Genomic DNA, 27120 nt, shown 5'->3' with positions numbered 1-27120 from the left:
TCCCTCATCTCCTCAGGCTGTCTAGTCGTGCCTGGAGATCGTCATCGTCAGGGTCAGCTCCTCCGATCGCCTGCGCCACCCTACCCTCAGGCACAGCAGCCTTCTGCAGACCACTAGGCGTTTCCCCAAGCTGCATGATGTTAGTGCCTGGCCCTCGTGTGACAAGAAAATACGTACTGCCTGCCCAAGATCAATGCCTATCTCGTCGAGGACCTGATTGACGACATCTTCGCTCTCTTCTTCATCCTCCATACCCGTGGCATCATCAATGGCATCGTCCATCATCTCTTGCCGCTGGTCCATGATGTCGTTTTCTTTCTCAAATTCCATGGCGATGCGCTGTAGAGCTGGGAGGTTCATCTGCCTGTTCATGCTTCCCAGCAATGCTGTCGGATGTTAGAGGATGAAAAATCGGGCAATGATGGATATTACCTGTCGCGCCCTTCATTGACTGCATCATCTGCTCGTTACTGCGGACAGTCTGTCTGAGGTCAGTACAAGCACAAGAACATGATCACAGCAAACCAACCTGTATTCTCAGCGAAATCGCCTGTAGTTGTGTGCGCATCTGGTAGAACTTCTGGATATACCTTCATCCGGTCAGTTGTGCTCTCGCAACCAGACACAGCACAAACCTTCGTGTCCGCACGAGATCTTTTGCCTGTATACGCAAGGGTCCCATTTGTCCATTTTTGGCGCTCTTCTTGATATCGGCTATGAGCTTCTTCTCTTGGTTCTCGAGCTTCACCCGCTCGCGGTCGAGTTCTCTCTGCGTCTTCTCAAGTGCACGCTGGTGTTTCCGCAGACGCTCCGCCGGCGTCATGCGTTTCCCAAATGCCCACTCTACGATGTTCATGACGTCACGTGATATGGCTAATCGTAATCCAGTGTGGTGGTGATGGCAATGCGGGGAGTTGCAATGTAGTGTTGAATGGAAAGTCGTTGACTTGACTACCGCAAGACCATAGAGTTTAGGGATGTGAGACGCAGAGTATGGTGAGGTGGCTGTGGAGGTTCAAACGTTGGGGGTGGTGGTGATAGTAGAGTGAATTGGAGGCGGATGGTATGATGTCGCGATACGCGCCGCGCCTTGGCGGTTCAACACTGGTTTAGGCACCTGGACACCAAGATTCGAGGCAGATGCCAGCATGCACTCGAGTTTGTATGGTTTGCGCAGTTTGTCAACGTAGCCCTACTGGTGTGAGGGGTCGTGCCCCAGGGGTAACTTGGTTGACACAAGTGACTGCAGTAGGCAAAGCAATTGAAGACGTTCAGGGCGGGTTATTGGTGGAGCAAAGCAAAAGTTGAAAAGTGCGGTGAGGGCTGCGTTGTCCCGCGAACAGGACTCCTGCAAGGTGGTCGAATCCTTTCTGTGGCCTTCGTCCTGCCCACGTGCGAGCACCTGTTCATGAGCACCCATCTTTATCGCCTGCTAGTCGCATCTCCAACGTTTACGTGGTGGTGGGCTGTGTTGCAATAGTAGACGGATCTCTAGCGTGCAAGCGCCACTGCTTTTCCCGTGCCACTCGTGACGGCATCGGCGTCTGTCGAATTCGATCCTCTGCAAATCTTCCTCCACACCACACCACCTCACCCTCCACGACATGCTCCCCCGCCTATCCGCGCATCTGATATAGCCACCCCGATGCATCCCGACAAACGCGCCCAGACGCCCGACCGTGGGCAGTCTTCCTCGAGCGGCCGTGACGCTCGCCCGTCCAATGCCCGTGGTTCTCGCCGCAGTCATGGCGGGCCGGGCTACATGACGGTCGGCTCTGGCTCGACGCCCGAGGCCGCCGCCCGCCTGGTGTCGATGCTGGACGATGACTCTGGCTATGGAGGCAGCCTAGTGGATGGCCAGAACGGCGCCTCGAGCTGGCACTCGCACATTGGCGAGGACCAGCCGTCGCAGTCGCCATCCGCCATCCTGCCCAGCGAGTCCAACGCCTCGGAGAGCGACAGACAGCAGAGCCATGTCATGCAGCTGCGCTACAACCAGAACAAGAACACGCTCGGGCGAGCCATCCACGGCACCATCGAGGCGCTCAAGAGCTTCCAGGAAATGAACCTCAAGTGGCCCGCCCACTACCCCTCGGTGCAAGTCGAGCCGCCCAAGCCCCACGCCCGTCTCGACTCGCGGCCCGCGCTGGCACACACGCACTCGGTCATGGGCGACTTCGACCCCATGATGCGCTCCACCGACCGCCCACGCCCGCCACGGCGCGCAGGCACCACCATTGGCGACGACCCCGCAGAATCGAGCGCCGCTGCTGCAGAGAAGCCCAAGGAGGAACCACGGCTGGTCACGCCACAGCTCGCCCAGGAATTTTCCGTCCTCAAGCTGGAACTCCGCATGGGCGGCCGCTCCCAGACCGACTTGGTGCATTCGCTGGAAAAGAGCTCCATTGCGTCCCTGCTCGACGGCCAGATCCAGCAGAGCATACGCCACCTCTACTCCATCAAAGAGCGCATCGAGGACACGTCCAGCAAGGTGCTTGTCACGGGCGACTTGAATGCCGGCAAATCCACCTTCTGCAACGCCCTCTTGCGCCGAAAGGTCCTTCCAGAGGACCAGCAACCCTGCACAAGTATCTTCTGCGAGGTCCTCGACTTCAGAGAGAACGGTGGCGTCGAGGAAGTCCATGCTGTCCCACACGGTCAGACCTACAAGCGCAACGATGAAAGCACCTACGTCGTCTTCGAACTTGACGAGCTGGAGAGGATAGTCATCGACAGCGAGCACTTCTCCCAGTGCAAGGTCTACATCAGGGACATCCGCTCCGTCGACGAATCCATCCTCAACAACGGCGTTGTCGACATTGCGCTCATCGATGCGCCGGGGCTGAACGCAGACTCGATCAAGACAACTGCCGTATTCGCTCGCCAGGAGGAGATCGACGTCGTCGTCTTCGTCGTCTCTGCCGCCAACCATTTCACCGAGTCAGCCAAGAACTTCATCTTCAGCGCCGCCCGAGAGAAGGCGTACATCTTCATGGTCGTCAACGGATTCGACGTCATCCGCGACCAGCAACGGTGTGAAGAGATGATCCTCAAGCAAGTGGCGGGGCTGAGCCCTGCAACCTTCAAGGAGTCCAGCGAATTGGTCCACTTTGTCTCGAGTAACGCCATACCCATGCAAGGAGATGGAAGCTCGCCACCTGGCGGCGATGGCGATGACGACCCATCCGACAAAGGAAAGGGCAAAGAGGCGGAGAAGATCCGCGACTTTGGGGATCTCGAGACATCGCTGCGACGTTTCGTTCTTGAGAAGAGAGCTAGGTCTAAACTGGCCCCCGCCCAGACCTATCTTCTGAATGTGCTCGGAGATATGAACAATCTCGCTACCGTCAACCGTGATGTCTCGCAGGCCGAGCTCGATCGCGTGAAGAAAGAAATCGATGCCCTCGAACCCGAATATGAAGAGTCTAAAAAGTCACGCACAGAAGCCGGGGAAACCGTGGAGCGAATGGTCGAAGACACAACATCGGATGTTTACGGTCATACCCGGGACACACTCAATTTATGCATAGCGAAAGTAGGAGAGCAAGATCTAGGCATCGAGTACCCAGGCTTGTTCTCTGCCTACCAGTACGCTGAAGACATCCGCGACTCCATGATCCACGAAATCTCGGAAACTGTTCGCCAGTGTGAGGAGCATGCACGGACCCAGGCTGTGCAGGGCTACAACGGCATCAAAAACCTTGGTGTCTTACATTTGGGTAATAATTTGTACGCTGACGTCATGTTCCGCCCAGAAAGAATGTTCAGAAAGTCGGTTCACGCCCTTGCACGACAGGTGGATATTGACATTGAACTCTGGGACTTCTTTGACGTGGCCAGCCTGTGGGAACGTCAAGAGAAGGTTGCTGGTACCGGCATGGCTATGACAGTTGCAACTGTAGTAGGAGGCCGACTGATGGGTGGCGTCGGATGGCTTGATGGCGTACTTGGTGCTGCCAAGATTATGGGTTCGAAGAACATGAGCAGGCTCGTGATTCCTGGCCTTGTTGCTGGTGGTGAGTACTTATCTTACGTCCATCTCGATATCAACACTAACATTGCTTGCTAGTTGCGATCGGAGTCGCCTACGTCCTCACATCTGTCCCCAAGTCTCTGCCCCATCGTCTTAGTGCGAAGTTGTCTCAACAGTTGTCAGCCATCGACTACACCCACACGAACGCTCTACGTATCAGCTCCGAAATTCGACGTGCACTCAAGGGTCCTGCCAACGACGTTCGTATAGGCCTCCAGCGTAACGTCGAAAAGCTCCAGCTCAAGAAAGAGGAGACGAGCAAATTCAAGGGGGAGGCCGAACTCGCCCGCAAGTACTTTGGCAATCTCGTCCGTAACAGCAACGACCTGCGGCAGACGGTTCAACGAGTTGATCTGGAGGCAGCGCCACCAGTGTTTGCCGGTGCCAATCACTAAAAAAAAGTTGATGTCTTTCCTATCTTTCGTTCACGTGTATAAAGAAAAGGCTTGCAGTCACGGATAGGCGTTTAGGATGGAAGGAGCTCAGGATATCACGATGTAGTTGACCAACCCTTTCTCAGTGCATACATGTAATTCAATACCCCTCATTGCTCTCATGAAACGAATGAACATCAATGAATTTCCACTCTACTGTTCTCCGCGTATTTGAAGGTGTGAAGTCATTGCCAAGGCGTGCGGACCACCGAGATCCAACATCGTTCATGACGATGTAAGCTCCACAACGCACCACCACCCTGCCCCGATGACTCGTACCACGACCATAACACCCCGATGGAAGCCCGGCGCGATCCACGAAGCTTCATTTTCTTCATCATCCTCCTCCTGATCCTCAACTCGCCAGAACCGCAGCAGCCAAGCTACAACACGCGCGAGCGATACAACGAGCTCATCCAGCGCGAATTCGACCAGCTCGACATCTTAAACCAAACGCGCTACGGAGATTTCGATCCGAAAGGGGACAAGTGGCTGAATGTCACGGGGCTGAGGGATGAGGATGGGTTTGCGTGGGAGGCGCTACATGGGGTGAAAGAGAAGGCGCGGGGATGGGAGAGGCGATTGCTGGGGAATGGATGGGAAGACGCAGCAGATATACCTGTGTATAAGAACTTTTCGGGGTTCGTGCAGGGCGAATGGACGCGTTCCCCGCTGAGTCGCATCAGGCATCCGAGCGACATGGGGAACTTGTCGATGGTGTCTGATGGGCCTTTTGCACAGCAGGCGGTCTTCGACAGAAACCTGACTGGTGCGGGCGGACCGGTGCGCTTCCACTTCTCGGAGCTGGAGGATAAGATGCGGAGGGATGCGAACCACACCGTTTCTGAGATCAGCGCAAGAGTAGTGATCGGGGATGACGATAGCTTTGGGGACAATTGGTGGGAGTTTATCGTCCACGGTGTACATTTCTTGAAGAGTGGAGCAGCCGTTCTGACAACCACGAGCGATCGGTTTGCGGGCATATTCGCACTGCCGCATATGCAGACTGACCAGCGATACTATGATATAAGCCAACACTTCCTCAACGGGACGATACATGAGGCTATCGATCGACAGCGGAACCGTGTCTTCCCGCTATGGAACCCTTGGACATCCTCTGCTGAAGGGGCAAACGAGGGCCTATACCAGGGTCACCATTGCGAGTTTGTGTTATATCTACAACAGCTGCCGAACCAGTATGGTGTTGATCTGGACTGGCTGGAGCACGAGCTGCGGTATCCTACTGGCGCACCAATGCCCCGCCACTCTCCTGTTTCGATGTCCATGGTTGGCTTTTCGCCGGACTGTGGCTTCGTTATCGAGTCGAAAGGCCCGCCAGACTTTCCTCCCTCCGAAGCTACACATCTCCAGGGCGAAAAGACTGAGGAGTTTAACGACAAGGCTCGACATGGCATTATTGCGTTTGCTATGAGCCTTGCTTTCCAACTCTCGTTCCTCATCAAGCAGATGAAAGAGACCGCTACACCATCCATGCGCAGCCGTGTCAGCTTCTACACAATCGCCTTGATGGCTCTGGGGGATGGCTTCACATTCTTGATACTCATCTTTATGTATCTTTTCCTTGGGACATCGCAACTGGCGTTGTACAGTATTGCGTTTATGGCGCTGTTCTCTGTACTCACGCACTTGCGCTTCTTGATGGATATCTGGTCTGTCCAAGCTGCGGAACGAGAGCGTCAAAATCGACAGCAAGCACCGCCAGCTCCTACTACCCCAGCTCCTACCCCTCCGCTTCCTCGTCCTCCCCCTCTTTCCACAGAAGGACTACCTCTCCCTGCGACGGCCTCCCACCCCCGCCCACCAACACCCATAATCATCGCCCCGGACCAAGACGACCCTCTCGAAGACGACGATGACGTCCCAACGACAACAACAACCACCACGACAACGCCTCCACCCAACCCCCGCGCCGAACTCGGCGCCCTATACAGTCGCTTCTGCCTCCTCCTCATCATCCTCTTCTTCACCACCATCCAATTCGGCACCACCCGCAGCACCATCCGCAGCATCTACTTCACCCTCCTCTCTTCCCTCTACCTCTCCTTCTGGATCCCGCAAATCTACCGCAACGTAATGCGCAACTGCCGCCGCGCCCTCCGCTGGGAATACGTCCTCGGCACCTCCATCACGCGCCTCATCCCGCTCGCATACTTCTGGCTCAAACCCGACAACGTCATGTTCGCCAAGCCCAACCCGCGCATCTGCGCCGCCCTCGTCGCCTGGCTGTGGCTTCAAATCGTGCTCCTGGCCGCTCAGGCCGTGCTCGGCCCGCGTATCTTCGTAAACCAGTCCTGGAGCTGGGTGCCCGAGGCGTGGGAGTACCATCCGCTTCTAAACGACGACGAGGAGGATGGGAAGATGCCGCTTAATGTTACGACCTCCGCCTCAGAGGACGCCGAACCCTCCGAGCCTAGCAAGACTCTCGGCGAGCTGAAAGATAAGCGCAGGAAGGTCTTCGACTGCAGTATTTGCGCGCAGGATATAGAGGTCCCGGTTCTGCCCAAGGGCGAGGCGGTGGATGGCGTGATGGGCGAGGCGGGTATGCTGCTGCAGCGGAGGCTTTATATGGTTACGCCTTGTCGGCATGTTTTTCATACGGGGTGCTTGGAGGGATGGATGCGGTATCGGCTTATGTGTCCGAATTGTCGGGAGGTGCTTCCGCCGCTGTAGAATGTGGGGGATTCTTGAGTTAGTGTTGGTGTTTGGGGGGTAAATGATGTTATGACTTTATGGTTTCTCAATCGTGTGGTGATGTGGTGGGGACTTGGGAATGACTCAAGAGATATGAGGGGTTCCTTTTCCTTTTCCTGTTCCTTTCCCGTTCTATGCTTCCATTATCGCTCTTGCTCTTCACGTCTTCGTCGTTCTGTGAATACGTGAAACGTTTGTTCCAGCGATATCGGACAGTCGATAGCATGAAAGATAATCGTCAAAGCGAGGTATTTGTATTAAGAGACTAGATTCAGTCCCAATATATTGAAAACCTGTACCTTATTCATATCACAGCTTCCTTTGAAGTTCAAGTTCAAGTGTGGCTGGACGAGGGGGACTACCTTGGACTGGAAGACCTCGACGAGCTACCTGGGGGCTATAATGTATCGTAGAAGCAGTACCCGAACGAGCTTGACTACGCCAATCGAATGGTCAGGTAAGATATATTAATAGCATTTGCGTCGTGAAAGTTCGACGTAACATCTGAGTGGGTGATAGAGATGGGTTGCTGCTATGACACCGCCTATCAAAGTGACAGCTTCTTCTTCTATGATTAAGCCAGCAATTTACTCATACACAACAGAGCCAGGAGGACAGGAAAGTAGTAAAGTGCCGTGTACTCTCTTGATCAAAAAGCATAAACAGCTGAACGACTCCACCCGCTCTCTAAAAACCCTAATGCAAACCCCTACCCACTCCCAACGCCTCGCCCCAAAAAAGCATCACACATGAACATCAAGCCTAGCCCAGCCCAGCCCATCCCAATCCTCACACTCCCCATCCAGTTACCCTCCAACCTCCACCATCAACCCTCGCCTCCCCCCCGCCGCCCAAAACCCACACTCGCATCCATCATCCCGCCCCGCACCTCGGCACGCCTACACCAAAGCTCCACCCTCCTCGAGCCACCTCGCTCACCACCCCCCCCTCCCCAGCAAATAAGAGCCCATGGAGCTCCCTCAATCGGACGAGCACCCGGCGAATATCGGCACCCTGCACTACGTCACCGTCACCTCCGCTGCGCGCGGGGGTGCTACTACATACTACTACGTGCCCGGACGGAGAGGTCTAGGCAAAGTGATAGGCCGTCATGGAGAAGAATTCCCCCTCCCCGTCCCTCCCCCCCACCGCCTGCTGCTGTTGTTGGGTTTGAAAAAAGTGCCGTGTTTCAAGTGCCTGGTCTGACGAGTCTGAGCTGAGCTGCGCTCGTTGCCCGGGATTTGTGATTGTGTCTGTGGGAAAGAGGGTTGGTGGGAGTATAAGAAGAGGGGTGTTTGCGCTTTTCGGGGTTGCATGGTTCCTGGACCGAAAAGCTTAGGCTTGTGCTGATCTACGATTTGTGGTAACTAATCTCTTCTTGGCTCTTTTTTTTGTTGGCGCGATCATCGTCTATTTGTCTTCTGCTCTTTTAGCGTTTGGTTGAGACGCGCTTTTATTTCGTGAGTGTGTGTGTTTGTGTTTGTGGTTTCTTGATAAGTCTGGATATTCACGGGAGGAAGTGGAAAGAGTTGGGAAAAGACTAATAGACAAAGGACTGGGAATTCTTTGGGCTTGGGAAAGAAAGAGCAGTGTGACATCATGGGTTCGAATGGGACAAGCACAGGCGGGAGGAGAAAGACAGCCGTTGAGACGCTGCGCGCTATGCTTGCAGATCCCGACAAATTCATCGCATGTCCCGGTGTATACGATGGCTTCACAGCACGGATTGCGCTGCAAGAAGGCGCAGACTGTCTGTACATGGTAAGCCACGCGACGCTTCCAACTCCACGGAACCAAAAAAACTAACCGGTATTCGAAAAGACGGGCGCAGGGACAACAATGTCCAGACTCGGCATGGCAGACATGGGCATCGCAACCCTCAACGATATGCTCTCCAATGCCTCCATGATCGCAAACCTCGACCCCTCCGTCCCCCTCATCGCAGACGCAGACACAGGCTATGGCGGCCCCATAATGGCCGGCCGCACAACAACCGCCTACATCCGTGCCGGCATAGCAGGCCTCCATCTCGAAGACCAGATAGCGACCAAGCGCTGCGGCCACCTGAACGGCAAGCAACTCGTCAGCACAGCAGAATATGCATCGCGAATCAAAGCCGCAGTACTAGCCCGTGAGCAAAGCGGCGGCGACATCGTCATCATCGCGCGAACAGACGCACTGCAAGGATTCGGCTACGACGAGGCGATCAAGCGGTTAAAGGTCGCCGTAGCTGAAGGCGCAGACGCCGCGTTTCTCGAAGGCGTGAATACCCGCGAAGAAGCAGAGCGCGCATGCAAGGATCTCGCCCCGACGCCGTGTCTGTTCAACAATGTGCCCGGCGGCGTGTCTCCGGATTTCGGCGTCGAGGAGTGCAAGGATATTGGGTATAGGATCGCCATCTTCCCGTGTCTAGCATTCGAGGTCGTGTACCCGGCGGTTAGAAAGGCAATGCAGCAGCTGAACACGATTGGCAACGTCAAGTCTGTGGAGAAAGACGGGCGGAGATATGGGCCAAGAGAATTATTCGCAGTATGCGGGTTGGACGACATGATTGAGTTTGATGCTCAGGCTGGGGGGACGGCGTATACGGATGCATGAGATGCCGGTCAATTCGCGTTCGTTGGAAGAACACTCAAGATCTTGCGCTTGTAGCCTGGTGTTTTGGAGTTTGACCGCGCCTACGTATGTTGTAGCGCGCTTGGGATCTTTGCTTGCGTTGCTTCTATCATTTGGCCTTCGCTTTGCTTATTAGGTTCAGATCTACACTCGATTAGCTTCCAATCTGAGTTAGGTCAAAGCTGAAGATTGGGCAAATGTTTCGATTGTCGCTCTTTCAGATGGAGCCTAATGGCCTATTGTCCCCCCTACAGTCGGCACTCCTTCTAATGCCGTCCGGCAGGCGCGTTCTAAAGATTGAGAGATCCGGACATGAACAATACAGTAGGATCTCTCCTCTCTCCTGCTTTCAACGGCTATTGGTGATCGCATTGCTTATGCCAACCGCAATGCTCAAACACATCCCAACGAAGCCGTATACAGCATCAATGCCGCGGGGATAACCGTTCGAGGTCCACTATCATCGTTTCAAGACCCTTCAAATGGAGCCCTTTACGCATGAAAGCGGATCGTAAACGTAGGCTGCGGTACCCACTGGAGATCATCAGATCATTCGTCTTTGTTTTTCCGGCGCCATTCGCCTTTCCCGTCTCCCTGTAACAATAACACATCCGGCGTTTTGCACACTTGGTTCCGACAACAGTGCAGTTTAAATGGTCATCAAAGGCCACCGACTCTGACCAAAACAGATAGAAACGAAGTCGTCGGTCCTTTTTTTGTAAAGCCCTGGGTGGCTCTATATCTAGGAGCAGGTCTTCCAGAGGTATGGGACGAATTCATCCAGACGATGTGGCATCAAAGAATGTGAAGGTTTCGAAGGGTCCAACGCAAATTCAGTACCAGCCAGAGGCGAATTCGAGTCCAATCTGGCCTGGGCAGGAATCGTCGGACTGCGCTCGAGAGGTCGTTCTGATCCGAATGCGACGGTCTGGGGACTGATATAATTCCAGTTCAATCAACTTCCATCCAGGTCATTCCTCAGGCAAAATTCTCTTAAACGAGGCCATGGGGAAACTTTTGGTCGAACAAGCCGGCTCAACCAAACGTATGACCCATATATCCTACGTTCTCATGCATCATCGGATTGGCGGGGGCAACTGGACCAACAGGGATATTCGGGAATTCGCTACTCGAGAAATCGAAGCCAGCAGCCCAGTCGTAATCAGGAAATTGATCCAGCATTGGCGGTACGTTGTAATCAGACCCTTCCCAGGTATCGAAACTCATAACTGAAGGGGCAGGTGGCATGTGGTTCATTAAGCTAGGATCGAGTTTAAGAGGAGCGTGTGGTCTTGGAGCTGGACGTTGTGGTTCCTGGTTTCCTGCTAAATTCTGATTCTGTGCATACGCTGATAATTCTGTTAGTAATGAGACCATGACAGATATGAAGGTTACTTACGAGGTGTGTTGGGTCGAGTTACATCACTCGGAGGCAATGCTACTTCCTCGCCGTTGTAGGGGTTGGACATGTTGCCGAATTCCTCCCTCCAGTACCAGAACATGTCGTAGCTAAGACTCATACTCAGTCTAGTTCTCAACCTTAGACCCAATGACTCAAGACGACCGTCTTTCCTACGGAAAACCTTATTGCTGTTCCAAAGATCACTCATGATTTGGGCTGTCCTGTGGGCAAGATCTCCTTGTTGCAAAGATACGTTCTTGAGGAACTGAATTGCCTGACCGAACGCTTGTTCACCTGTAGAAAGGTCGAGATGCTGCGCAAGCGGACTACGGACAAGTCGTAGGATCGCGAATCCTGCGAGAGTGATGGTTCTCTCAATGAAGGCCTGCGAAACAGATGGCAGGCTGCTTTGTTCGGAAATCGCGTATGTTGTATGGATAACCGAGACACAAAGTGCATAAAGGCGAGAAAGAGCTTCTGCGTCTGGGCCTGGGTTGGTGGGATGGGCGAAGAAATGGAAAGCCAGTACATGGATACGTGCACAGTTGAGTTGAAGAGAATCTGTCCAGTTAGTGTCTGCATGGTCGTAAGAGTTGGTTTCACACACCTGTTTCGCTCAAAGATGAGGGGGCCAGACTGTGTAGTTGGGAATCAAAGATACTGATATGTGAACGCAGCACCCGTACATCGACATTGATAGATTGCAGATCGGTTCTTCCCATAGCCACCATCGCACGTAGGAGGATGATGTAAACTTTATGAAGGAATTGCAGATCAAGTGGGAGATACGGAACCATGTCTTCTCGATTTCGTTCGTCACAGTCAAAAAACGAATCAGCAAAGGGCGGGATACCTTCGGAACAACTTGTTCTGCGAGAGATTAGCAATCGCGAACTATTCGGCCGTGTGATAAATTCTCACCTAATAGACACAATAACGCAACAAAGCCAGAGCCTAGCGCGATTGATCTTCTCATCCTCATTTTTCATCAGTGGCTTCCGCGCAAAATCCTGCCCTATTCCGGAAACGTGAAGGCCAATCTGTGTCGCCAGATGTACTGCAGAACCGCACAGTAGGTGAGTCATATCTTTGTACATGGAGCTTGTTGGTAACCGCCAGGTGGAAAGGATGAGAAGACCTTGGATGACCGGAATCTGGGAGGAACGCAAAGCCATAGATGAAAACGCGAGTGGTGTGATGAGCTGGCTTGTCCTGTCAAGAATCGTGTGGTCCTCAGTATACCTTCTCGATCCCGTGACGATGATGACCCAGAAAAGGAATGGTGAGAGATCGTAGAACTCATTTGGTCCTAATGTCGCATCCACGAGGGGGAAGAGCGCGTGATATCGCGCAAAATATCTGGAAATTGTTAGAAAGTAGGTAACTAGGAGGTTGGTGGGCGTGTACAGTAAGAAGCAAGCATCAATGGTCTTCGCATCAACCATGTACCCATCCAACGTGCGTGGAAGCGTGTTCTCCGAACCCTTCCTCGTTGGCGGCCTGGATTCATAACCTGGAGAAAGGGAATTCGATGCTTCGGTCCTGGCAGAGGGATTCGAATATGTGCCCGAGTCGGGTTCGAGTGGGCTGTAGTTTCGCATGTCGAGATTTGGCGACGCTGTCGAATGAGGATAAGTTGATTCCGATCCTTGTACTTGATTGTGTCGCATATTCCATCGCAATTCCTCAAGCTCCCGTCGCATCTCTGCCTTCGTCTGTCGAAGATTCCTGGTCGACGTGGGCAGAATTCTGCATTCCAGTCCCATCTTCCTGCAGCGTCCACATGGATCATGCGGCACTTTGAGTTGCTCAACATCACATCGAATCTAGAAAGTCAGTATTTAAGTTACGTCCAGAGGAAGTCCATCGCGACGTTGCTGATCTGACGCGTACCTTTTGTTGGCGACACTCGACGCAAGCCTTCCTTCTTGGGGTTGTCATTCTGAACTGATTCGCCTAGCTGGGTATCCACTCTCGGTCGAAGTCGTGTAACAACTACAACATCTCGCCCTCAATCGGCGAAAGGAAGTATAAGAACAAAGAGGAAGCTCGCGATGACGGCGGAGAGCAGCCGTGGTTAGAGAACGCTCCTGACGTCGTTGTAAGGTTCTGTTTGCGCCGGTACGAATCGGAAGGCGGGGAATAATACCGATAAAACGCCGAAAGGTCGATCCTGCTTAGGGTCGTCGTTCTAATGAAGTCGGTTCTTCGCCCTACCCGTTTCTTAAAACTTATTCTTACAAATCTGCAAACTCGTTGAGGAAATTCGTCTAGGGGCTAAGGGTTTGATTGTCGGTGGTTACTGCTTACAAGCGCCAAGATGATTTGCATGAAGGTCCACAAGGCTAAACCACTTGCACATTTCGCGAACGCAACTCGAGTCGAAAGTCATTCAAAACACGCCAGCTGAAGAACGCCACGTTCCAAAGTTCCTTGCGAGATTCTTCGCTTTCTTGACTCGTTGCGGCAGGTTTTTCGGTTGCTGCCTTCATTCGCCTTCCCGTCTCTCGGATATTCAATGTATGAACGTTTTCAGTGGGGAATGGATGCAAGCGTGCCTGATTTCCCTCCTTTTCAGTCCTTGCTTAGCCCTGTCGACTTTAACATCTGCCCTGTACCCTGAGTAGCTTCACTTTGTGGGCGGACACTATCCGGTGAACACGGGAAGTCGGCCTGGGGCTAAGGAAGTATTATCGTACACGAATCACGAGAGGTAAAATTTGACCCAGAAGAACAACGATGCGATCCGTCCACCACACCGCTGTCAAGTGTTGGACTGCACGACACGCGTGGCTAGAATTATGACTTGCGCCTCAACGCCTTGTTGTTCAGGACATACTGTGTATATCCCAGTCTCGTTTGCTGGATCGAGGTAAAGACGGGTATGACATGCATGTGTCCGGTGTCGAAGCCTGGAGAATGCTCTCCTCGACTTCAATAGTAACGTCTCCCGACATATAGCTCGGGCGCTCTTCCTCTTCCTTCATAGTCCTCAACCATGCTGATGTTCACTTCCATCCAATCATAGCCTCTCAATGTAATCCATATGCAGACCTACTAGCCTATCCTTCCTTCGTCTATAGTGCAGGTTCTGCTACAGACTACATATGGGCGGCAAGTTAGCCGCCCATCTCCTCCGCATCACTGTAGGCTCCGCGGACTGGGTACTACACGACTCCTCAAAACCGTTATCTTGCGGGGTGCACGTGTCTTCAAATTGGCTCGACTGATCGGCAAGTGTCTCCATCATTGATGCGTACATCGTACCATAATACACCAGGAATGCGTTTCATGGTTCGCTGTCACGAAGTTTATTGATGAGCACCTCCACTCTTTAATGCGCTACTAAACGAATTCTGATACAAAGAACTCACTCGTATCACTACCAGCACCATAGAGAATTGGGAAAGAGAAAGAAATGGTATCATTGCGTGACGCCTGACAACGAGAGTCGTCTTTACCGCCCCAACAGCCCAATCTAGGCTAATTGTGGGCATACCCGGAAAACTCCAGTAACCTTTCGAACAATGTCAACGCCAGCCATGCTCCCCCAACGCTCGTCTAACCAACTCGCTTATCATCACCTTCCTCCACGGGCGCTATTTCCTTGCTCAGGTAGTCAGCGCCCTCCGCCTCTTCATATTCTTCGATCAGGCCCTGGACAACTTCCTTGGCTTCGTCAAATTCGCCCAGGCCATCCTTGAAAGGGGCCTCTCGCTTGTAGCTTTCCAAGAAGGCATTTCGTTTCCTCAGTGTATTATACTGCGCTACTATGCGTTTGAACAGCGTGGCGATGCCAGTATGATTGGCGAGCATAAGCCCAGATACTCGATGGGACGAGGTGACGTAGGGCGACTTCTTGGTCAACGCGACTTGGATGGAGGCAGGCCCCCACGGAATGAACGTAGCAAGGCGGCGTTCGCGAATACGCATAAGTGATTTGTGTACCTTGACAGATTAGCAAGCTGTTACTGGTACAACGGAAGGTTGACTTACATCCGATGGATCTGCTTCTCCCTGGATGATATTCAAGATGGACATGTAGCAGCTCTTCTTGGTGGGATTAGTGGAGACCATGCGGTTTTTCGGCTGCAACAATCTTCTCATGACATCCAATACTGTCGTCTTCCGGACTGTCTTGGCTTGCTCAACATTCTCACCAGAGAATGGAGTGTATGAGGTCATCAAAAAGTGACAACGAGGCGTGGGAATAAGCGACGCGACAATTCCGACAAGGTCATTATGCATATATCCTGGGTAGCGAAGCGTTGTTGTGCTGGCGGACATGACGGTTGAGACGAGCTGGTTTGTCTGCTCAAACGATGGGTTAAGGACATGCAATCTGTCTGCCGCTATCTTTGATAGAGCTCCATTGTCGAGGACCACCTGTTCAGTCAGCACTTCCTGGATGTCGCTGCATCAGATTACTTACCACCGAGTCTGCGTTCTGTGTTAACCGTCTCATACTCAACAAACTGTTGTATGGCTGAACTACAATATCACCATCTTGCGTGTTGGGAAACACGCTGTACGTCTGAATGAGCTTCTTCGGAAACCTGTCGTTCAGCCTTTCGAGCATAAAAGATCCCAGGCCAGAGCCCGTGCCACCAGCGATCGAGTGCAGCAGCATGAAACCCTCCAGCGAGTCCGAACCGTCCGCTTCCCGATCGATGATGTCAAGAATCTCTTCGTGTATCTGCTCACCCATGCTATAGCCCATACCCCAGTTATTGCCTGCGCCGGTGCCTTCCTTGTGTATGTAGAAGTTCTCGGGGTTGTAGATGTTCTTGTACGCGCTCTGTTGTATCGAGTTGAGAACGCGCGGTTCCAAGTCCAGGAGAATGGCTCGTGGAATGTAGCGCGTGTCGTCGGACTGGTAGAAGAAGACATCTTTACGGTCGCCGCCCTCTGTCGCGAAGTCCTCGAGGTTTCCGTCCCGATTGATGCCATGCTCCTGGCAGAGCTGTTGCCAGAACTGCTGGCCAACGCTGTTGCCGCATTGGCCGGCCTGCAGCGTGATAATTTCTCTAGCAACGCGTTAGTGAGCTGACGTCACGTCGCATGGTGGTGAGCGTACCTAGGCATGGTGTTGTCGAGTGAGCGGTGGGATGTTGACGCGGGGTTAAACGACGACGCGCGAACTTTTGGAGCGCGTCGCTTCATGATCCTACCACGGCAGACGGCCTTTCACTTGCGATCATCTTGACTGTCACGAGCAAAACACTCTTTGAATGCCACCAGCTCAACAAGCATTCTGACAATTGTTGCTCGCTTCGTGCCTGTAAACTCTAGAAATTGTTCCAAAGAACCCGAAATCTATAACACCATCTTTGCCTCACTTCTTCTCCGCTCTCCTCCTCCTAATCAACGGCCCCTTCTCCCCAAACCCTAGCATGAACCAAAACATGATAGTGTATAAAAGCGCAAAGAAATTGATCCTGACCACCTCCACTAAGTTTTTCACTCCAAGCCCATCCCTCATACCCTCATGCCACCCTTTCCGCACATCCAGATACAACTTGGGATCATCCGTAATAACACCGTCTAATCCGCGTCTTATATCCCATCGCATGGCTCGCTCATCGTTCACCGTCCATGCATACACCGGCCGATTATCGCACTGTGCTTTACGGACAAACAGCCGTCCCCATGGCGTCATGAGCACAGCTTGTTGCATGTTGAATGAGACGCCTGGTACTGTAAAGAAGTAAGACGCTATGAGTGTTGAGAAACCGATGTGCGAGATGGGGAAGCCGGGTAGGTAACGGGAGCAGAGTGGTAGGTATTTCGCTGCCCAGCAGCCGAGAACTATGCGGTTCTGCCAGGGTCGAGATGGCGATGGAGGGACACTTTGGATCGTCTCGCTGATCAAGCGCATTATATCATCGGGGTTGTTGTCGAGCTACTTAATGTCAGCTTGCTCTTTCTTGTACAGCATCAAGAGTAACATACCTTGATATCCAATAGAACCCATATGTCCTCCAACCCTGGTCGCGTAAGATACTCCAGCAGATCTGCCAATCGCGGCATGGACTCATGAGGTTCTTTCAGCGTCCGCAGCTTGCTGATGAATTCGTAATCGCAGTCAATCAGCTTCTCGGGTCGTCCGAAGCATCTTTTCAAATCTTTGTCCTACACAAGTTTAGTCAAACTATCCACAATGGTCAGGTCACACTGCAGACTCACATGTGATAACACAACAACCCCATCCTTCGAAAGATGGACATCTGTCTCTATTGCATCTGCACCAACCTCCACCGCCCCTCTAAACGCCCCCATTGTATTCTCTGGGAATTTCGCCTTGTACCCTCGATGCGCAATGGCCTGTGGTCTCTTGTTCCCCGACACATCTTTGCGCGCAAATGTGAATGAAGCTGTTCCATAACTACGTCAGCAATCACCTTTCTTCGTGGAGCTCAGTTTCTAACCTGAGGGAAATTCCGCTTTGGGACCAAGCAACGGCTGCTCCGTCAATACATCTAGCTGTCGCGTCAAGCCAGAGAACACCGGAGGCACACCAGCAACCATATTCTCGAGGATAGGTGTATGGACTTCGAGGGGGCTATCAGGTCGTCTGTCAACCATATTGAATACCTATGACGCCCAGCGCCGCTACGAGAAAAGACTAAGGAACGGAGGACTTGAGAGAACGCAAAACGCCCATCAAGACAGCCAACGACGTGACATTTTAATCGCAGAGCCCGGAGAGCAGCGGCTGCGCAAGTAGGAAATCCCCACCACAGGATCAGCATGCGCCTTTTCCATCTTCAGAGCAGTTTCGCTCGCCGCCAAACCCTCATCCCAAGGTCACCCTGCGACAGTCGACTCCACCATGCGTGCAAGACGCTTCAGGGTCCAAGCCACGTCGGCGGGGATTGGCTGAGAGTGCAGCTAAGCTCGTCGCAAAAAGGCTTGATGGAGCTCGGATGTGTGTCGTGCCGGGGCTACACGTTTGGCATTCCAGCACGCGCTGCACAGGTGGGTGGGGGAATGTGCCAGCTGCGTTGCAGAGCTGAGTGTCGTTATTGATCAACGGATAACCGTGTCTCCGTGCCTCTTCGGGTCAGCACATTCTAATTCCAATAACCATGATGTTGCTGCTCACCTCAATACCAGGCATCAGTCTGCTCAACAGCGAGACCCGCCGATTTGGACGACCAACGGGCCGTCCTTGGCTGGCGGGCGATCACCATATGGACGTTTTTGGATGCATAGGTACCCATCGTAGATCAGCAGTACTGGAGAGCGCCAAACCCGTAGGGCAGGGGAGTGAGTGATCGGCGACTTCAAATGCCTCAAGAAGTCAACGCCGGAATCTTCGTATCCCGAGATGTTACCATTCTGGCCCACAGTCCGTGTTCGACCTGCGCCACCAACTACCTAGATCTTACGTGATGGGTGATATGATTTCTTCGGCATACTCGGAAACTACCGACTGGTAATTATATGGTTCAGCGTTGTGAAAGTTATCCAGCAGTACGCGGGATGCACCTACTATAATAGTATGTATACCTGTAGTCCCTAAAATGGATCATGATATTGCCTAAATTCATGACCAGCTCCCCAGTGGATTTATAAGCCGATCATAAAGTCAAGAATTTTGACAGAAAAGGCTGGGAACACATGTTTGCTCGGCAATTTGTTGGTTAAGGTTAATTCATGACGACTGCGAGATGGTGATTTTCGAAGTTGGTTCGACACGCATCTGCATCCTATCATGGCACCGACTCGAGTTATATAGCATATCATATCATGGGTGATCGTGATTTTTAGTTCATATCATCTGTCCAGTCATCCTCATGTGCTGAACGGTACATGTCGCTCTTGCCATGCCGACTACAGCATCTCCTAACCCAACTCTTGGCTCTCAAGAAGCAACCTCAAACTTCGGTGTGTACTTCCCCATAGCCTTCTGAAACTCCTCCTTCTTCTCTGTCCAGTCCTTCACTGCTCTGTGTTGCTTGTCTACTGTCTGCAGCTTCTCCGTCAACTGTTTCGTCTCATCCTTCTTACCCAGCAGTGTGTTCAACACGATAAGATTTGCAATTGTATCCGCGGAATTTTCATCAATGGCGATGGCTTGTTGTAAGGCGGCTTCAGCTTCAGGGAGGCGCCCGAGATGAAGTTCTGAGACGGCTTGCGCAACGAGGGAGTGTGGGGATTGAGACTGAGCGGTTTGGGCGAGCTCTTCGAAGACGTAGAATGCGGATTGATACTTTTCGCCGCCCTGAGACAAGTTAGTGGTTGAGTATCGATGAAGACAGGAGAGATGTTACTTCGCGCATGCCAACCCACGATTCCGCAATGTTTACAAGGAGACTGTCCTGTGCCCATTTCCGTGCGCGCTGTGCTTCTTTTGTCGCGAGATCGGAGCGGTTTTGTTGTAGGTGTATCTGCACAATGAGTGCTACACTGTTCGCATGTCAGCCAAACCCCTCCAAGACACACATCATCCCTCTGGGACGATGTTTGAACTGAACGTACGCATCCAAGCTACCCTGGTGCTTACTCAAGAGCTCCAATGCCGCATCCGTCTCGCCCGCCCTCTCCAGCAGGATCCCGACACACAACTGCACTGCTAGGTTCTCTTGCCCATGCTGCTCTGCGAGCTTCTTCGCCTGTGCAACAACATCCTTGCCCTGCTCGTAGTCTGCCAGTAGCCGTACGGCGATGAGATCGGGTGTCTTTTCGCTAGCGAGATCGGCGGAAACTTGCTTGGCTTGCCCAAGCGCAATTTGTGAGCGGGACTTCAGGACGCGAATGGGGAGCGCATTGGTAGAGGAAAACGACGATGTGTCAAAGTCCAGGACTTGTTGGTAGGCGCCCGCGTGGAAGGCTGAGTGGATGTTTATGAGCTCTAGGTGATGTTAGTGGGGATCCAGATGTAAGACGGGGGGTTTGACGGACCCCCTTCAGGCGAGTACGGGTCCATTGCGAAAGGTAGAGAGTCGAGTCGAACAGATAGTCGTGAGCGAGAAATAGAATGGGGTTGACATGCAACTGGTCACGATGTAGAAGCCACGAATGTGTTTGGGTTGTTTGCGTGGACCCTGAGTGGTGCTGATTGGTCACAATGTCCATCATGCTCTGCCCCTCGAGTTTCACATCAATAATGGTAAATAGCAAATTGTCAACACGAAGCATTCAATGTCTTCTCTTTGCCATTGGAATATCACCACTCAATCGCTAAACTCTACGGATGGCGAAATACAACCACCGAACGTCCGAAGTGCTTGGATCGGTGCTACCCCCCATTCTCTCCAGTGGGTTCTGGTCTCCAAAGGTAGCATCCACAGTCCATTCTGTCCCAGTCTCATCACCCACTTGCTTCCACATTCTCGCGAGCGACTCAGGATTATGGCTGTATCTCTTGTTCCCAGGAAGCCTGGTTCCTTCGAAATCACGACTCTGAATCGTCCCAGCCTGCCGGCCGATGATTAGACTACCTGATACTGGCCTCAATAGCTGCACGGTTCTCTTCGCTGCCTGGACCTGTTGATCCCAGTCAAACAGATGAAAGAACGAGGCGGCGTGTACGATGTCCACCCGGCTGTCAAGCTGTTGCAATCCCGAGTTGGCGTCGAAAATGTCGGCTTCGATGAACTTTGTCTTGAGAGATGCTTTGTCGAGGAACAAATCATAGCCGATATTCCAGAAAGAACTCTTCAAATCGGAGCCATAGGTGTTTCCGGAAGGAGCGCCATCATGTATGAGTTTGCGGAGATCCTGTCCAACACAACAGCCGATATCGAGCAGTAGCTCCCCTTTTTTGACGCGATCGAGGACCTCGCTATAGCTAGGCGACTGCGAAATGCTGAGGTCGAGAAAGCCCCAGCGGCCAAGACAAGGATACGGGAACTAACTTAGGTCAATAGAGTCCAACAACCTCAATAGGAATAACTTACTATCGCGAAAGCTTCGTCCCTCTTGATCATAGTTAGTTTGGTGTTTTCCAAGACCTGTTCGAACTCACAAACTGCTGAATATGCGAGACCACTTCGTTTGGCTCGACGTTGCTGTACTTCTCAAACAATTCCCTTGCTTCGGGCCTCAGGTCTGTCAGTTCTTTGACGTACCACGATACGGGTGTTTCCTCCAGCTTGCCCACGGAAGGGTCATTTTGAGTCAAACCGACTTGAGACATAGTGAATGCGTGTGTTCAGCAAGACTAAGTTGGAACTTTGTAGCTCTTTATATCCGGTGCATCCCTGCATACTCTTCCGGCTGATTGCCGACATCATTAGGCACCCTTAAGGCATCCCTCCCTCTTGTCAGACGGAGATAGCTTGAAGCAAAAAATCCGGAAATAGCGAGGTGGTAAAATCCGACCTACAAGGTCTTGAAAACGAAGAACAACTCAAGTTCTGGAAAGTCTAACAATGGCATAAACTCGAACAGCCTCTTCGTAGTCTACTGGCCTTTTCTCGAGCTATATGGACGCCGCATTGTGGTAGTGTTGCTTATTTGGACACTGACCCTAATCCCGATTGATGTGCTTCGGGTTAGAGGTTGCATCAAGGCTACCCTTCGTATCAATACATACATCACTTTCCAAAGATAGATCAGTTTGCAGGCTCACCATATCGTACCACCGGGGCACACGACGATTTTCCCAATCACATGACGTTTGGCACACTAGGCGCTTGGGCCCACATCACGTGATTGGGAAAATCGTCGTTTGCCCCGGTGGTAGCGACAAAGGAAGACCGTTGATAGATCTCGTGATTCTCAACAAATGGCGGGAAGGGAAGCGATGGTTGAGCAGGGATCGATGTTTACATACTCGGGTCAGTGCGGGGGCACCTGCATGACGCGTGCGGGACGCAGAAAAAAAATGATGGCTGCCCGAGTGCAAACACTACAGCAACCCTGAAGCTCTCCATTTATATCAGGAAGGCGCCCCTCTGTTCTTCTTTCTTTGTTCGCAACAACTTTTCGATACCCAAGCCCTTTTCTCCAATTCACCGTTGTTTTACAACCAAACTCAAGATGCCCTCCATCGAGCACCCCACCATCAAGGGTAAGTGATACACTCTTTCAAAACAATACCTATCACGTCTTTCTATCTTGTCAAATACACATTTACTAACAATCTCTTCTCCAGATGGCTGGTTCCGTGAAATTTCCAACATGTGGCCGGGCCAGGCTATGACCCTCAAGGTCAAGGAGGTCATCCACCACGAGAAGAGCAAGTACCAGGATGTCCTGATCTTCGAGTCGACCGACTACGGCATGGTTCTTGTTCTCGACAACGTCATTCAGTGCACCGAGCGCGATGAATTCTCGTATGTTTACATGCAATGACCGAAAGGTTTCCGAACTGACGATGGGACAGCTACCAGGAGATGATCACTCATCTTGCGATGAACGCCCACCCCAACCCTGAGAAGGTCCTTGTCATTGGCGGCGGTGATGGCGGTGTCCTCCGTGAGGTCGTGAAGCACGACTGCGTCAAGGAGGCCGTCCTGTGCGACATCGACGAGGCCGTCATCCGTCTTTCCAAGCAGTACCTCCCCGCCATGTCGGTCGGCTTCGAGCACCCTAAGACCGAGACCATCGTAGGTGATGGCTTCAAGTACCTTGAGGACAAGAAGAACCAGTTCGACGTCATCATCACCGACTCCAGCGACCCAGAGGGTCCAGCTGAAGCCCTCTTCCAGAAGGCCTACTTCGAGCTGCTTAACGGCGCGCTCCGTGAAGGTGGTGTTATCACCACACAAGGTTGTAAGCCCTTTTCCATATCCCAGCATAGTGTTTGACCTTCTGGAGCCTCTCATGCATCCGTCAGGTGCTTCTGTGAACAATGGCTAATTCCGTCGCGCAGCTGAGAACCAATGGCTGCACATGCCCCTCATTGCAAACCTCAAGAAGTCCTGCAAGGAGGTCTTCCCCAACGTCGAATACGGCTACACCACGATCCCCACTTACCCCTCTGGACAGATTGGGTTCATGGTCTGCTCTAAGGATGCTAGCCTTGACCTCAAGAAGCCGCTTCGTTCTTGGTCTCGGGAGGAGGAGGAGAAGCTGTGCAGATACTACAGCAAGGAGATCCATGAGGCAGCCTTCGTTTTGCCTACATTCGCTCGCAAGGCCCTTCAATAAGCGTCTAAAATTGGCGTTCTTCCATGTTTCTTTCTTATACATATCACGATGCATATATACCACGGCACACGGACGGCCACCAAAAGTCAAGATTCCATACACATCTTTGACCACCAGCAGTTGGCGAGCGAGTACTGTACCTCCGGCTGCCACCACCTGCTTACATAGGCTAGATGAAATACCATGCCTTACAAATCGCGAAGTAATTGACATATTCCCGTCTTGGTCATAATGTAGATCCACATTTGACGCTATCCTCTTCACGACCTTGCGTAGACCTTTTGTTCCCAAAGCCTGAACACGAGGGTTCAACTAATGTGAATAGAAAATGTTACCAATATAAATGATGACTGACACGTACCTTGGAATTTGGCCCGGCCTCGGCGACTCAATCCTGACTTAGGCCAGATGTGATTGCGAAATTGCTTGTCTCGTCTTGCGGGAGGGAGTATGTAACGACGAACGCCTTAATTACATAACCCTCGTACTGAAATACATATCGAGGCACATATATGAGCTCCTGTTACAACTTCAGACGTGTGGCCTCCTCTCAGCTTGGTTCGTCACTGGAAAGCTCCGATTTGTCCCTGGTAAACTGCGGTAAAGCGGCATTTCCGTACTGGGGCATGGTGCGGCCTGAGGCTCACCTAAGACGTTGTCTTTGCATTGGTGGTCCACCCTGAATTCAGATTTAGGGTGATCTAACACTAAGGGCTTTGGAACAGTGTCGGAGGTGTAAGACCACTACAAGCGAGAGAAGGCGTTGACAAACCAGTAGCGACTTTTCACGAGTGTTCAAAGACGAAGTCAAAGTTAATATACAACGGCGATAGAACAAAGGCCTGGATAGACAAGTAGACATATATATCTTAACTGCATGCAACGTCTCGTTCTGCGTCAAGATCGGAGTTCAAGGAGTTTTGTTCTTTGTTTGGGGTCGGAGGCGCGATCTTCACACATGTAAAGTGTCAGATCCCCTCGACAGGTTGTCGCCACGATTCCTACGTTTGAGGCTGGCGCATACTGCCGCGATCCAGATCTAGCCTGGTGACAGCGGATGTTGTGCAAATGTTAAAATAAATATAGGTAGGCTCGCTACGTTGTGCTTAGTGCTAGCTCCAGCCATCCTCCTTTACGCCTTCCAATATTCTATCGCGCGACATCTCCTCTCGCCTTCTTTGCGGCTTGTCACATCTTGAGCTGCGTCTCCAATCACGACATTGAATGCCCACAGACTCACATCGATATCACATCACATACCGAGAGACCTCACGCCTCGAACATGCAGTAGCGACGACTCATTGCCCTTTTTCCTGTTACATTCTTTTTCATTCGCCTGGAGCACTTAATTATTTCTCGTAGAACGTCTGGCTACGTTCAAATTGGCTGTACATAATCTTGCACATAAACCTTTCATACCCCGTTGCGTATCAACTCGCAAAATCTCAGACCGTGGCATACTTTGCCGCATTCGCAATCCGCAGTCGGTGCACTCTAAACAAGGATCGAGCGATCAATAAGCGATTATGACGCCCAGAACGCCCAACAGTGTTGGGGAGCCGTCCACTCCGACCAAGGTCCAACCGTTGTTGTCTGCGCGACCACGCCCAAGTTTCTCCGGCGTTAAGGCAGCCGATGCATCATTAAAGCTCGCCCATCCACGCTCCCCGCAACCGCCGCAGACGAGCGTCCACTGCCCCCAGAACGCGCCGAATAATGCCTCACGATCGGTAACAACGACGGATTTAGGCGGTGCGCCCGCGACATCCGAATCCTTCTCATCCGCCTCACCTTCGGACAAACCATCCCCGTCGGCACTGCTTACCACATCTTCGTCAATCGAGAACCTCACGACTCTGCCACAACTACCTTCGTTTGGCGAGCACCGCGTGCGAAAACACCGCAAGAACGCTTGTTCCTTTGACTCGGCTGTGCCCCGCCAGACTATTCTGAAGGCGCTGCAATCGCGCCCACCGACGTCAGAGTCCATGGATCAGGTAATCATGGAGGGAAAGAGCGCAGGAGCGATCGAAGAAGGGAAGACGCGCCGGTCCAAGAGCATCACCCAACAGCGACTGGCCGAGGCCATTTCAGAACTCAAGCTGCACCACTCGGACGACCTCGCTATAAGCAAGATGGCCACGCTTGCATCGCCATGTTTTTTCCACAAGAAGTTCGACAAGGCCGTCAACCTAGAGAGGGTGCTGGAAGATATGGCCGAGGATGATACGTTATCGCATTCGCGACTCATGCAGACGGCATTTGGCGTCCGCGAGATCGCGAAGCAGCTCCAGCGCCGGCCCATCAAGATGACGATGCGCAACATTATGATCGTTACCAAGGCGCGCGACAATAACCTAGTGTATCTCACGCGTGAGCTGGCGGAATGGTTACTCAACACGCCTCGTTACGGGTCAGATGTCGGAGTCAACGTCTACGTGGATCATAAGTTGCGCACGTCGAAGCGCTTCGACGCAGCTTCTCTGGTAGCCAAAGACAGCCGTTTTGAGCAGAGACTCCATTACTGGACCCCAGATCTTTGCTGGGAGTCTCCCGAAATATTCGACCTTGTCCTTACACTTGGCGGCGATGGCACTGTTCTCTTCACGTCCTGGCTTTTCCAGCGCATTGTTCCTCCAATCATGCCGTTCGCCCTCGGCAGTCTTGGTTTTCTGACCAACTTCGAGTATCCGCAGTACAAAGAGGCCTTGGGCAAGGTTATGGGCGACGCCGGCATGCGCGTAAACCTCCGTATGCGTTTCACCTGCACTGTCTACCGCTACCAGAAGAACGCCGCCCCCGATTCACCTCAACACATCGAAGCTGAGCAGTTCGAAGTGCTTAACGAACTCGTCATCGACCGCGGCCCATCACCCTACGTTTCAAACCTCGAACTTTATGGCGACAACAATCTCCTCACCGTCGTGCAAGCAGACGGCTGCATCTTCTCCACGCCCACTGGCTCGACAGCGTACTCTTTATCCGCTGGTGGCTCCCTTGTGCATCCCGATATCCCTGCCATCTTACTCACACCGATATGTCCGCACACGCTCTCCTTCCGCCCTATGCTGCTCAACGACAGCATGCTCCTGCGCATTGCCGTGCCTCGCAAGTCCCGCGCGACAGCATACTGCGCCTTCGACGGCAAAGGCCGCGTCGAACTGCGTCAGGGCGACCATGTCACTATCGCTGCCTCGCAGTATCCGTTCCCTACTGTGTTGTCGCAACCTACAGAGTGGTTTGACAGTATCAGTCGGACACTGAAATGGAACACTCGTGGTGCGACACAGAAGGCGTGGGATGGAGATGATGACGAAGAGGGCGAGGAGGAACATGAGGCTGTGTTCGATATCGACTTCGATAATGACGATGTTGATCGCGACTCGGGTTATAGTTGTGATGGGTCGACGGCCGATGGGCGGGGAAGTCCAATGAGGAAGGGCGTCATTCTCCCGTTCATGTAGGTTATGCACTTCGGAAATGATGAGCGATGAGAGGTGTATGGGTGTTTGGTGTTGACTGTCCTTCTTCTGACAACCTTGGGAATCGGCTCACGCTGCTGCTGCTTGGGCAGGTCCCGGTGGTTCTTGACATAGGGTTGTGTGTTTTGTCTTTTCATTGTTATCCTTCGATTTGGATAATTTCACATATGGTTCACTTGTGCAGCAGGCGAAGATTTTGTTCGATCTATGATATCCTAGTTCGTTGTAGATACTTGCTTAGAAATACATAGAAATTGGGTCTGGCAAGAAGGACTCGTTTAGCATAGAATCACTTGCGTGACAACAGTATCACCAACCCCCACTCTTACAACAAGCTAA

The 27120-nt window shown here is 52.3% G+C and overlaps 9 protein-coding genes across 9 annotated transcripts; 4 read left to right on the top strand and 5 right to left on the bottom strand.

Annotated features, from left to right (window-relative positions):
* On the bottom strand, nt 1-1042 carry P153DRAFT_368835 (Snf7-domain-containing protein). The gene is made up of 5 exons (XM_033668621.1): nt 636-1042; nt 530-590; nt 433-481; nt 178-386; nt 1-130 (listed from the first exon to the last, which is right to left on the bottom strand). Exons 1-5 carry the CDS (start codon nt 854-856, stop codon nt 5-7), a joined length of 666 nt encoding a protein of 221 aa, XP_033521179.1. The 5' UTR covers nt 857-1042; the 3' UTR covers nt 1-4.
* A 121-nt stretch (nt 1043-1163) lies between these two features.
* On the top strand, nt 1164-7514 carry P153DRAFT_321494 (uncharacterized protein). The gene is made up of 3 exons (XM_033665143.1): nt 1164-4016; nt 4082-4371; nt 4708-7514. Exons 1-3 carry the CDS (start codon nt 1646-1648, stop codon nt 7156-7158), a joined length of 5112 nt encoding a protein of 1703 aa, XP_033521178.1. The 5' UTR covers nt 1164-1645; the 3' UTR covers nt 7159-7514.
* Nucleotides 7515-8778: 1264 nt separating this feature from the next.
* Nucleotides 8779-9777, top strand: P153DRAFT_377744 (methylisocitrate lyase-like protein; the record flags this gene model as incomplete). Its single annotated transcript, XM_033669753.1, has 2 exons — nt 8779-8940; nt 9001-9777. The coding sequence occupies 2 exons, from the start codon at nt 8779-8781 to the stop codon at nt 9775-9777; spliced, it is 939 nt and encodes a 312-aa protein (XP_033521177.1).
* A 1053-nt stretch (nt 9778-10830) lies between these two features.
* P153DRAFT_297077 (uncharacterized protein) lies at nt 10831-13138 on the bottom strand (the record flags this gene model as incomplete). Its single annotated transcript, XM_033664137.1, has 6 exons — nt 10831-11144; nt 11195-11758; nt 11805-12067; nt 12119-12556; nt 12605-13023; nt 13091-13138. 6 exons carry the CDS (start codon nt 13136-13138, stop codon nt 10831-10833), a joined length of 2046 nt encoding a protein of 681 aa, XP_033521176.1.
* Nucleotides 13139-14758: 1620 nt separating this feature from the next.
* P153DRAFT_388105 (tubulin-domain-containing protein) lies at nt 14759-17782 on the bottom strand (the record flags this gene model as incomplete). The annotated part of the gene is made up of 7 exons (XM_033670724.1): nt 14759-15145; nt 15194-15583; nt 15630-16224; nt 16537-17099; nt 17150-17329; nt 17384-17571; nt 17626-17782. The coding sequence occupies 7 exons, from the start codon at nt 17780-17782 to the stop codon at nt 14759-14761; spliced, it is 2460 nt and encodes an 819-aa protein (XP_033521175.1).
* A 1282-nt stretch (nt 17783-19064) lies between these two features.
* P153DRAFT_296586 (coatomer subunit epsilon) lies at nt 19065-20129 on the bottom strand (the record flags this gene model as incomplete). Its single annotated transcript, XM_033664096.1, has 4 exons — nt 19065-19424; nt 19474-19609; nt 19682-20054; nt 20105-20129. The coding sequence occupies 4 exons, from the start codon at nt 20127-20129 to the stop codon at nt 19065-19067; spliced, it is 894 nt and encodes a 297-aa protein (XP_033521174.1).
* A 254-nt stretch (nt 20130-20383) lies between these two features.
* P153DRAFT_296666 (uncharacterized protein) lies at nt 20384-21341 on the bottom strand (the record flags this gene model as incomplete). The annotated part of the gene is made up of 3 exons (XM_033664100.1): nt 20384-21055; nt 21103-21123; nt 21171-21341. 3 exons carry the CDS (start codon nt 21339-21341, stop codon nt 20384-20386), a joined length of 864 nt encoding a protein of 287 aa, XP_033521173.1.
* A 595-nt stretch (nt 21342-21936) lies between these two features.
* Nucleotides 21937-23494, top strand: P153DRAFT_368827 (spermidine synthase-like protein). The gene is made up of 4 exons (XM_033668620.1): nt 21937-22217; nt 22302-22482; nt 22533-22918; nt 23022-23494. The coding sequence occupies exons 1-4, from the start codon at nt 22187-22189 to the stop codon at nt 23297-23299; spliced, it is 876 nt and encodes a 291-aa protein (XP_033521172.1). The 5' UTR covers nt 21937-22186; the 3' UTR covers nt 23300-23494.
* A 929-nt stretch (nt 23495-24423) lies between these two features.
* On the top strand, nt 24424-27066 carry P153DRAFT_368825 (ATP-NAD kinase). Its single transcript, XM_033668619.1, has one exon. The coding sequence runs from the start codon at nt 24826-24828 to the stop codon at nt 26761-26763; it is 1938 nt and encodes a 645-aa protein (XP_033521171.1). The 5' UTR covers nt 24424-24825; the 3' UTR covers nt 26764-27066.
* Nucleotides 27067-27120: the final 54 nt, after the last annotated feature.

Source organism: Dothidotthia symphoricarpi (assembly GCF_010015815.1).
Source record: "Dothidotthia symphoricarpi CBS 119687 unplaced genomic scaffold P153scaffold_16, whole genome shotgun sequence".
Classification (NCBI taxonomy): Eukaryota; Fungi; Ascomycota; class Dothideomycetes; order Pleosporales; family Dothidotthiaceae; genus Dothidotthia; species Dothidotthia symphoricarpi.
Note: the sequence above shows the minus strand (reverse complement) of the source record. Positions and strands in the feature narration are given on the sequence as shown.

Excerpts from the sequence above, each read along its gene's own strand:
- P153DRAFT_368825 (XM_033668619.1), top strand. The coding sequence starts at position 24,826 with ATGACGCCCAGAACGCCCAACAGTGTTGGGGAGCCGTCCACTCCGACC.
- P153DRAFT_321494 (XM_033665143.1), top strand. The coding sequence starts at position 1,646 with ATGCATCCCGACAAACGCGCCCAGACGCCCGACCGTGGGCAGTCTTCC. Across the intron at positions 4,017-4,081 it reads TCCTGGCCTTGTTGCTGGTG|TCGCCTACGTCCTCACATCT; the intron begins GTGAGTACTTAT and ends TTGCGATCGGAG. Across the intron at positions 4,372-4,707 it reads GCAACGACCTGCGGCAGACG|CTCCACAACGCACCACCACC; the intron begins GTTCAACGAGTT and ends TGACGATGTAAG.
- P153DRAFT_368827 (XM_033668620.1), top strand. The coding sequence starts at position 22,187 with ATGCCCTCCATCGAGCACCCCACCATCAAGG. Across the intron at positions 22,483-22,532 it reads ACCGAGCGCGATGAATTCTC|CTACCAGGAGATGATCACTC; the intron begins GTATGTTTACAT and ends ACGATGGGACAG. Across the intron at positions 22,919-23,021 it reads TGGTGTTATCACCACACAAG|CTGAGAACCAATGGCTGCAC; the intron begins GTTGTAAGCCCT and ends TCCGTCGCGCAG.
- P153DRAFT_368835 (XM_033668621.1), bottom strand. The coding sequence starts at position 856 with ATGAACATCGTAGAGTGGGCATTTGGGAAACGCATGACGCCGGCGGAG. Across the intron at positions 387-432 it reads GTCAATGAAGGGCGCGACAG|CATTGCTGGGAAGCATGAAC; the intron begins GTAATATCCATC and ends AACATCCGACAG. Across the intron at positions 131-177 it reads GCATTGATCTTGGGCAGGCA|CTTGGGGAAACGCCTAGTGG; the intron begins GTACGTATTTTC and ends AACATCATGCAG.